Source organism: Aptenodytes forsteri, unplaced genomic scaffold (genome assembly GCF_000699145.1).
Source record: "Aptenodytes forsteri isolate BGI_AS27 unplaced genomic scaffold, ASM69914v1 Scaffold149, whole genome shotgun sequence".
In the NCBI taxonomy this organism is placed as follows: Eukaryota; Metazoa; Chordata; class Aves; order Sphenisciformes; family Spheniscidae; genus Aptenodytes; species Aptenodytes forsteri.
In genome coordinates, this window is record NW_008795560.1 from 609,413 (window position 1) to 619,878 (window position 10,466).

At 50.1% G+C, this 10,466-nt stretch overlaps 1 protein-coding gene across 1 annotated transcript in view; it reads left to right on the top strand.

The window, feature by feature from the left end:
* Positions 1 to 4,633, top strand: part of JPH2 (junctophilin 2) — a 36,238-nt gene extending 31,605 nt beyond the window's left edge. Inside the window, exons 5-6 of the mRNA XM_009282226.1 lie at positions 734 to 1,062; positions 2,106 to 4,633. Coding sequence (XP_009280501.1) covers positions 734 to 1,045 — 312 coding nt within the window. The 3' untranslated portion in view covers positions 1,046 to 1,062; positions 2,106 to 4,633. The remainder of the gene's footprint in view (positions 1 to 733; positions 1,063 to 2,105) is intronic.
* Positions 4,634 to 10,466: the final 5,833 nt, after the last annotated feature.

The following is a 10,466-nucleotide window of genomic DNA, read 5'->3' on the forward strand; positions in this document are numbered from 1 at the left end:
TTTTTTTCCCCCCCCCCCGCCATCTCCCCAGCCCCCCCTGCCCCGCCTGCTGGGGCTGGCGGTCATAACCCTGTTATTTTAACTTCCTCTCTGCGCCGGGGTAGATATGCTTTCAGACACGTCCCTATTTCAAAATCTGAGGAAAACAGGCATTTTCTGATTCATTTTTTACACTTTTCTCCCCTTCTTTTCCCACCCTTTTACCAGCCAGTGTGGATCTGGAAATTTTGGGGGAAAATGTCGGACAGGGAAGAAAAAGCTGAGTGGGGTTTCTTTTTTACCTGTTACTTTTACTCTTTTGTAGCAGGGGCACCCCATGAGCTGAACTGTGGTATCGAATCACCAGCTGATTTCCCAGGTTTAAAATACAGAAATTCAGTTTTGCTGTTAGCAAATACAGCTGTTAGCACGCTGTGGGGCTCAGAGCCTCCGGCTGCTCCTGGGGGAAAGTTTTGCTGTTAGCAAATACAGCTGTAAAACTAGACGTTTTGTTAGCCCGCTGCTTCTCATCTTGCAGCCCTTTGGACGTGAACGGTCCGACGGGACTTTAGAAAAGCACAGCTTGGAAATATTTTGGTCTGAAATTAGAGCAATCTCATACAGATGCGTTTGGTCATCTTAAAAATTTACAAACGTGGGCGCTATGGGTGGAGAAGGGAGTTGGGAGGAGCAGCTTGACACGGGCTTGGCAGTTTGTGTGCCTGTGGTCAGGGTCTCCTTTAATCTGCTTTAGCCTCAGAAAAAGCCTGATTTAGCCTCCTTAGCAGGAGTTTGCAGGGGAGAAATAGGAATAGGGATTGATAGATATTCAACTAGTTTGAAATTCAGGCTGGTGGTGAAGTGCCAGATTTATGTACGTTGGAAGGGGGCGATTCTGGTGGTTTTGAACAGCAGAATCAAGCTGTATCTGTCTCTTCACCTGGAATTGCAGTGTATAATACTCTGTTTTGGGTTTTTCCTTCAGGGACCTAACACAATCGTGATCTGCATGGTCATCTTATTGAACATTGGTCTGGCCATCCTATTTGTACATTTTTTGACATGATGTGCCCCTCGGACAAGGTAAGACGAGCAATGAGATTTTATCCTCAATTTGTAGACTTCACTGTGGACGGTTTAGGGTTGACTGGCTTTATTGCCAACGCAAATCATTCAGTGATGGATGCCCTGGCGATGGAAATGCATGGGCATTTATTCAACAGATGCAATTGCCTTACATTGAGCGTTGAGATTCTCAGTTACCCCTTGTCTGTTCCAAGAGTGTTTGTGGAGTAATTTCAGTGGATAGTTCTCGAGTCTTTTCGTAAAATTATTTCCTCAAAGTTAAAAAATTGAACTGTGTTGATTGGATACAGTCCCACAGTATAGTTTTGCTTTCCCAGTTGGATGGACGTGATTCATGGAGACTTCCAGTGCAAGAATGTGTGATGTTAAATTTGAAATTTGTTTTCTGCAAGAAACACTTTCAATTTGCTGTTCCGTGGCCGCTGCTGCCAGGTAACTCGTGCGTTGCAGTATTTCTTGGCACTCAGCCCAGCAAGAGGCAGGAACACAAAGAGAATGTGAAACTGAAATTTGCAGCTCTAATTGCACCAGTGCTAGTTCTGCTGCTGTTGTTACGTAGCTGTGTTACTAAAGGTAAATATGAGCTGCGATGGGTATCTGACTAAGGTTAAACTGGAGCTTGCTCAGCTCTTCCACTTGAATTGGGATGAGGGTTTGCATTTGGATTTGGTGGCAATAAAATCTTGTGAGGTTTCTTGTGCCTCCGGGGTTCCTGCACACAGGAACGTGTCATGGGTTTGCTCAAGATTTCTGTTGCCTTGGGCTCAAATACTGCAAAAAAACCCATCAAGGCTGAACCTGACCCTTGGGCCTCACGTGAACATAATGTGAGAGGTTCCTCCCAAGCCCCTGTGAGGGTATCAGGCTGCCTTCCTGGGGCCTCCTGGGGGATAAAACTGCTCTGCTGAGCACTGCTTTCTGTTGTGTTATTAGTCCCCACTCAGCCTGCATAGGTGAAAGCCTTGCAGACAGCCGTGATTATGTGTCGGTCGTGTGTTTTGCTCCCCCTTGACTCTACCGTTCATCTCTGTCTGGTACAGGCGTTGCTGCTGATGGAGACCACAGACCTCGGCAGGGATTAAATCTCAGCCACCTGGAAACACCTAAGAGGAGGACTTGAGATCCCAAGGTTGCACTGCAAACATGAACCTTAAACAAAAGTGCCTGAAGATCAGTTCAGTCTCCCTGCTCCCAGGCTGTGGCTGGCCTCTGCAATCTACCAAGGAAAAGCCAGGGTTTCTGCAATTCAACCTCCTTCTCTTCTTTGTATAAAATAGCAGTTGCCTTAAATTGTTCTCACCAAAGCCATCAACTGTCCTGTCATGCCAGGGATGAGGGATTTATCTGTAGCTGTAGGAAAACGAGTAAGAAGGTCTCATCTGTGCACACTGATGTGTTTTGTAACTCCTTTGGTTGACTCAGTGTCAGAGATTTCCCGAAGAATGTCATCCGTGGCGTGGAGATGAAGCAATACACAGCAACCAAAATGACTCATGAGAGCCGCGCCACGGCTAGGGGCGGACAACATCGCCCTCCATGCTTGGAAGTCATCCAAAGGGATGAACAAAAAGTGTTTCCTTTCCCCATTGCCTGGAGTCGTTTTCCACGTATGGAGGACTGAGAGGGGGAGCAAGTTGAAATTGGGCTTGTTGAAGAGTAACCAGAGTCCTGCCCATGCCTGCTGACGTGCCACGGACGGGGGCCGCGGGGTGGGGTGCGAGGGACTGGCTGATCCGAGGCTGTTCGTGCATGCGGGGGGTGCTACGGGTGGAGATGGTCCCGTTTCAGGACCAGGCACCATCCGAGCGCTCTCCTGCCACCAGCAATGCTCCACGCAGAAGTGTCTTGCAGCGGATGACTTCCCGCTCTAACAGTAAAGGAAATAGATGTGCTGAATTTGTCCCTTTACCCCTTTTTTCTATGAAAATGGTGCAAGTTACAATGAAAATGAGGTACTTACTGAAAAATACCTCCGTATGCCCACAGGTTCCTCCCCTTCGTGCTCTGGGCTGCAGGGGGGCTCCTGTGCTCTTTCATTGCAACAGAGTGAACAGACTTTCCAGCCAGAGGATGCAGGGTGGCTGTCGTGGGAGAGGTTACGTTATTCCCGAAAGGAAAAAGGTGCAGAGACCTGAGTGGCTCCAGTTCTTTGGGTGTTAGGCTCAAAAATACGCAGCAGCCAGACTTTCAGCACTGGTAGAGTACAGAAGGGCAATTCTAGCTGTTGTTCTTTTGTGTGAGGCTCAGAGGCCTGGGTGATTTGCACCGAATATTCCCAAAGCTGCAAGAGAGAGTGACCTTTGGAAGGAGATGTTTCCACCGTGATCTGCTCTGATCCTCTGCAGTGCGAGCTTAGAAAGTCAGCACAGATGAAGTTACAGTTTAGTGTGAGGCTGAGTGCTTGGACATGTTTCTTCCTTCTTCTAAAAGCAATATGTATTTTCTATCCATTTTTAAGGTAATCGGAAATGTTATTTATAGTCGGTTGTGCACCTCTGTGTATCCTGAAGTCCCACAGCACAGGACTGGGTGGGAAAACCTGAGGGACTGGAAAGAATGGGGAAATGATGGTAAGGAAAAAAACAGATGCCCAGTCTGCTCCAAAGGTCAATCTGAAAGGATTTCAGAGATGGGGTGGCAGACAGGCAGGGCTCTACACTGACTGGAGACACAGGGCAAAACCTGCCTAATTTATCTGCTCTAATTATGGCATAAGAGAGTGAGAATAATTCAGTACTTTTCTTTGTGAACCAAGTTTATTTTTTAACCTTATTCAGCTCAGGAACGTTGCCACAGTAGCAAATACGTGGTGTTAACTGTGGGAGAAGTGAATGTGATCCCTTCCTAAAAGCCATGTGGCTGTACCAGTCCTGAGAAAGCTGTGCAGCATCATCTACACTTCCACAGAGCATAGTTTAGTAGCAATTTGCTTCTTTCTTTTTTTCTTTTCTTAAGTATAAATGTATTGCAAACCCCAGGCTCTGCTGCCTTTGACGTTTTATCTCCATTTGCTGGCATTCACTTGCCAGCTCTGCGGTTTCAATATGCCAACTGCTTTTTTTAACCACCAAGACAATTTCCGTTGAGAGACCTGAGGGGCTTTTATTTATCACTAAGCACAAAAATGGATCTTTTTCAACAGTGTTAAGGTAATCCCCCCCCGCCCCCATTTTTTATGCATGTGATGCGCACTCGGTAACGTGCTTTCCTCCTAGTAACCTTCTGAGAAAAGTAGGTAGATTTGCTTTTATGTGATGTATAAATATATCCATATTGCGCTGAGATATGGATATATATACACATATATATAGCCCCTTAGGGATTTCGTTTTCTTAGATGCAAAATAACAGATTTACCTCAAACTGCATGCTTTCAAAACTGACTAGGATATTGTGTTATACTTTTCAGGTCTTACAAAGATGCAGATACATTTCACTCTTCACACAAAAATGCCTTCATCACAGATTTTACAAGCTGTTTACTACAATCTGTGTACTACTGTCTGGAGTTTTCTGTCGGTTGTTCTGCTGGATTACGTGCAATAATAAACAGTTATCTGCTCACTGTATCCATGTGGATCTTTGCGGGGGAATCTCCAGGTTTCTTTCTGGGTTGGCAAGCTCATTCCAGTCTTACAGGAGAGCTCATCAACATGTGGTGCAGAATTTGCGTGGTGGCACCTGAATGGTTTTTAGCTTTTCCCTAATACCTATTTAAAAATCTGCGGTTTTGTTGATAGGGGGGTTCTTTGCAAAGAGAGTTGTTTTCATTTACTGCTTCTCGAAAGTTTGGTGCCAGATGTTTGAGGACATCTCCAGCTCTCCAAGCAAGCTCTGTATGCTACCATCGTGCTGGCCTCCCCCCGAGGTTGCACGGGGCCGGGCGGAAAGGCGGCTTGCTGGCCCGAAGCCTGCCTGGGTGATGCAAACGGCCGCTGACAGGTCCCTTCGCAGCCTCCCGACCCCAGGGCTGCTGCCAAGTTCTTCCAAGCTGTGCGTCACTGCCTGCTCCTCCGGCGCCATGGTCCTCCTGGGTTTGGAGAGGAGCGATTCTCCTCTACCCATGGCCATCCTCTTGCTCAGCCTCTTGAAAAGGCCAAAGTGAGAGGAAAGCCAGGCGCGAGGGACAGGGAAATGGCAGCCCAGGAGAAGAGTGATTTATGGGGGAGGATGGGAGAGCAGAGCCCAAGAGCCAGCCAGGGGCAGTGGGGCCTGGGGGCCCAAGGAATCCGGAGTAGCCGAAACCTTCAATCCCTTTTCTATTTCTGGAGTGTCTCACATGAGCAAAGCCGGGCTGTGCAGAGGGGCTGGCGGGACGCAGGCTCAGCCTCTGCGGGCAGCAGGGGCTCCCCCGGCTTCTGTGGGACACAAGGGGTCTCATGGCGGAGGATTTCATGTGCTGGTAGAGACTTAGGGAGCTGAGTTTGGTGAAATGATGGCTTTACTCTCCTCTGGGCTTGTTTTGCTTCTGGTATGAGAGGAACAAGCAGCATCTCATTCATCCAGTCTCTGGGAGGAGGCTGGGGGCAGCGGTGTAACCGGAGCCCTTTGCACCTCATAAATCTCAGGCTGATGAATGGAGCAGATCTTTGGCCCACGTGTGGCAGAGGCAGCAGGGAGGGAGGTGGATCTGCTGCTAAAGCAATGATGTATTGCTTTAAAAATATTAATAGAGGCAAAACAAAAAGCCTGCCCCTTCCCCAGGGTAGGGGACAGTGCTGGGTCTCTGTCTTGGGAGCTGCTGGTTTCGGGGGTAACATCCCCCACACTGCTCCCAGCCGAGCGTCCCGGGGTGTGGGCAGGGAGGTGTCCGATATGCGAGAAGCAGGATAAAGGCACTGGCCTGGTCCTGTGACCGAAGGGCAGCAGCCTTAGCCTCCACCGGTGGGAGGGAAGATGCAATCTGAGCCCCGGTGTCCTTTGAGAGTGACCTGCCCAGGCGTCCCGGGGATGGCCGCACTGCCCTCCCCTGTCCTTGTGGGGCATCAGGGCTCACGGCAGCAACCCCCTCTCTTGGCCTTCGTGTTCGTGTGAGAGGAAGGGCCAGAGCTGGGGCAAAGGTGGCCCCGGCAGCGAGTAGGTGTTGGGAAGCACAGGGGGGTTACTGTGCTCCTTTCTGGCCCAGGAGCCAGGAACGGGGCTGGCTCCACGCCACCACCTTCGCTTCAGGACCCTTCCCAGAGGATGCCGAAGCAGGCCTCAGGCTATGCATCAGGGAATAGCCACTGTTAGCAACTCCAGCAAAACATTTTCCCATGCCTGGCCACGGCTTAGCCCCCAGCCCTGGCTCTGAAAGCGCTGGCTTTCTCCCTCCTGCCTGGCCAAGCCAAGGGCGCACCATGCCCAGCTCTGGACCAGCAGCAAGGGGCCCCACGGCGGCCACCCGCTCCTGTCCTCTTCTGCCAGAAACACTGGCACTGCATGGCTGGAAAAAGTTGCTTTTATTTTATTTCCTCTGAGCAGCCACCCACACTGTGCACGCGAGGACAGACAGGATCAGCCAGCACGGGAGGACAACGGGCCCTCGCTGACCATCTCAAAATCATATTAGCACCGGGACCACCCCAGGACCTTCTCCTTGAGAGGGGAAAGCTTTTAAAGGCTCCCGGGCTTATGGCTTCAGGCGTTCCCTTTTGGAGGAGCAGTGAGCGGCCGCCGGTGCACTCGCAGCATTCCCTGTCTCTATAGAAACAGAAGGCTCCCGGGCTTATGGCTTTAGGCGTTCCCTCCCTCAGACGATAGCTGGGAAAGTGCCCCTGATTTGGGGCACAGGCGATGCCCTCCCACCGGGGTCTGCATTTAAACCCCAGCAGGGCCTGTCTCTATAGAAACAGCACACTCGGAGCACAATTCATGAGGTGGTTACTGAAGAAAATTCAGCAATTATAAAACACAGATTATCCTTTATACTTCTGCCCATCACCCACAGCACAGGGGACCTGTGGCATTGCAGTCACGTTCCCTCCCTCAGACGATAGCTGGGAAAGTGCCCCTGATTTGGGGCACAGGCGATGCCCTCCCACCGGGGTCTGCATTTAAACCCCAGCAGGGCAGAAATGGGCAGGGCTGGTTAACTGCTAAACTGAGGGTATTTTAGTAAATTAGAGTTATTCCTGCAGAACTGGAAAGCTTCAGTCTGCTGTACATCACAGCGTGCTCGCCAAAATGGATGCCTTGGTTTGAAGAGTGCTGAGGAGCGACCTCTGAGCGAGCAAGGAGAGGAGGCAGGTCCCAGGGACAGCGCTGGCCAAAGAGCCCTCCGGGGGCCTTGGGAAACACGGATTGCAAAATAAACAAATAACTGCTGAGTGATTACAGTAATATTGCCGTAGGACTATCCCCCAGGCTTTATTAGCAGCTCCTTAACTGGGACCTTCCTGAACTAATTAGTTCAAAGAAGCAGCCAGGGGCCAGACCAGGCTGAAAAGGGGCTGTATCTAATTCACTCCCTAATGGGTGACCCACCCTCTCTTGTGGCTCTGAACAATTTAAGCAGTTGCTCAGCATCCTCTTCAGTGACCTGAGTGTTACTAATTTACAGGTACTGCTATTTTAATTTTAATAATGTGCTCTTTGCAGTATCGTACCACAGAGTGAAAGCCAAGCTCTAACAACCTGCTCTGGTTGCAGGCAGGTGCTGGGTGCCCTTGTGGTCTTTTCCTCCCTTTTTTAGGGAACTGCTGGTGTTTTGTGGGTTACTCTTTAATGTGGCCCTGGGACAGGCTGGCTCCTGGGACACTGGCCAGGATCACAGGGGAGAGGCTCTCCCAAAGAGCCATCAGCATGGCCATGTTCTCCTCTGGCACAGGCTGGCATGGATGCCTGATTCCTCCCCTGAAAGCACCTTTTCCACCACCCAAATCCAGAGACAAGGTCAGAAGGCAACCTGACTGGAGCTTAAACTGATAATTTTGGTAAGTTATTTTAAGTTATTTAAACTTCTGTGTTTTGCAGGAGTAAACAGCTGTTGCTGAGGATCCATCCATGCACTCCATAGAGGCAATTACTCTGTGGCCTCTATCACTAATGCTGTGTTGAGACCAGCCAGATTCAGGTAAACCTGCTGGACGTGGTGCCTCCTACACTGGAAGTCTCTGATGAATGCTGTGTACTTCAGCCAAACTGTGGTTCTCCCAGCCCATAAACCCCACTCACCCCGCTCTCGCCAGCCCTTCCCCAAGCCGCTGCCTCCTCCATCCCCCTCTCTGTGCTGCTCACAAGTTCATCCCCCTCCCTGGGAGTGTGTGGCAGTGCCAGGTCCCCCCTCTCCTGTCAGGGGACTTGTTTGCTGTGTAATCGAAGAAAGCAGATGGCATTTTACCAGGTCAACAAGCACTGGAAGGGCTTTAATTAAGAAACTAACAGGTTAGATTAAATTGAGGAGCGGCTTCAATGTGGTAAATTATTTAGGAGTAATAGAGTCTCTATTTGGTGGCATATTTATAAACTCGCAGCCTACATTCACACTGTTGGGACTAAATAAATGCTGAGGGTAAAATACAGCTTCAGACTTTATGAGCAGGCTGGGGTGTTGCAGGGTACAAGGTAGTCCAGGCTCAAGCTTGAAGGGGGCTCTTTGATTTCTTATAAGGAATTAAGGTTTTTATTCAGATGTTGGATATCCGGAGGAAGTTACAGTGATGAGTTACTTCTTTTTAACTCCTTTCTGCTGGTGATTTATTTCCTGACAGCACGCAGCTGCCTGTCCTCTCAACCAGCATCTCCTTAGCAAACTGAGTGCTGACCTTCTGCCTCCACTTCCACCTAAAACTCTCTCAAATCCTCCTAACGTGTCAGAATATGTGCCAGGAGAAGGAGCAGGAACTCATTCCTCATCTACAGAGTTTAATGCTCTGGTGCATTTGCTGGAGATCTCGTGGTGCCAGGGGGATTTATCTGCCAATTACTTCTCAAGAAATAATAAAGGGTCACGCAGTACTTGGCAGATAAGGGCAGAAAGGGGAGAAGAGAACTGGATTTTGGGTTTTAATTGAATCCCAAATATGTTGAACAAAAAATTTCAGATCCATCAATTAGCTGTTGGCCCGGGGCTGAAATTTAATTAAGAGAATAGTGCTTCTAGGGTGCCTCTGTCTGGGGGGGGGAAAAGCATGAAGGGGAACAGTGAAGACTGGCAATGTGATGGGGAGGAAAGTGAAGGGGGACAGTGAAGACTGGCAATGTGATGGGGAGGCAGAAAAGATCCTGTTGGACATGCTTCAGAGTTGAGCTGCCACTTGGGTTCGCAGAAATCAAGGCCATCTGTTGAATTGTACATCCCATGTCTGAGAATCATAGAATCATTGAGGTTGGAAAAGACTTCTAAGATCATCAAGTCCAACCGTCGACCCAACACCACCATGCCCACTAAACCATGTCCCTAAGTGCCTCACCTACCTTAGATAGAGAAATGCCTTAGGTCAGGATGCAGGTGGGTTTCCAAGCTCGGACAGTCAATCCTCTTCCCACGTGGCCTCAGGGCAAAGCTGGCTTTCCTGCTGCTCCCTGCACCCACAACCACAGGGTGAAGGACTGGGGATGCAGGACAGCCCAGCCCCGAGGAGATGCTGCCTGTGCTTGATGCGCTGGGGAGGCACCATCCTCCATAGCCCGCAGCACCGCAGCTGGGCTCTGCTTTGCTGCCGTGATCTAGTTACCGTACCAAAGCAAACAGCACAGGGGTGCAGAGTCCCAGTCCCGGCTCCTCCTCCTCCTCCAACCCCACTGTGCGTACAGGGTGTTACCAATTTACTGCACTGCTAAGAAAGGTTAATTTGCTCCTCTCTTCCTTCCTTGCCATCCCCCATCCCCTTACAGCTGTACAGATTAGTTGGCTGGAGAGCAGGGAGGGAAAGAGGAGAGGATGGGATGCTGCTCGCTGTATGTCTCTGGCTGTCGGGGCTGCCTGTGGCCTGTGTGCACTCAAGGTGCCTGGGAGCCCAGGGTCCCGTGCCCCAGGGAGCTGCAAGCCACAGTTGGCTGTGAAGATGAAGAAGATTAATTCTTGTGCTGGCTGGACAGGGCATGGGGTGGCTCAAGGGGAAGAAGCTGTTATGTTTTGAGGAGATAACTCTGATGCATTGGAAGAAGGACTCATTAGCACAAGAGTCCAGCTTAGCTCTGGGCTATGCAATAAGTTGTTCCTGTTAGCCTCAACCCAGCCCACGTAAGAGCTGACGCATCCGAAGGTAAAAGCTGACACATCCAAACCTCAGCCCTGGATTTTGCCACGTCCAGGGGACCAGCAGCCGCTCCAGGGCTCCCCTTCCTCCACCTGTGCCTTCCTTACCTGTGTGTTGCTTCAAGGCACCCTGGTCCTTACTGCTCTGGTTTGTCTGCAGATGCTTTTATCAATGGCTTGTTCCGAGCTGCTAAGGAAAAATCTGTTCTAAGGTGGGGGGG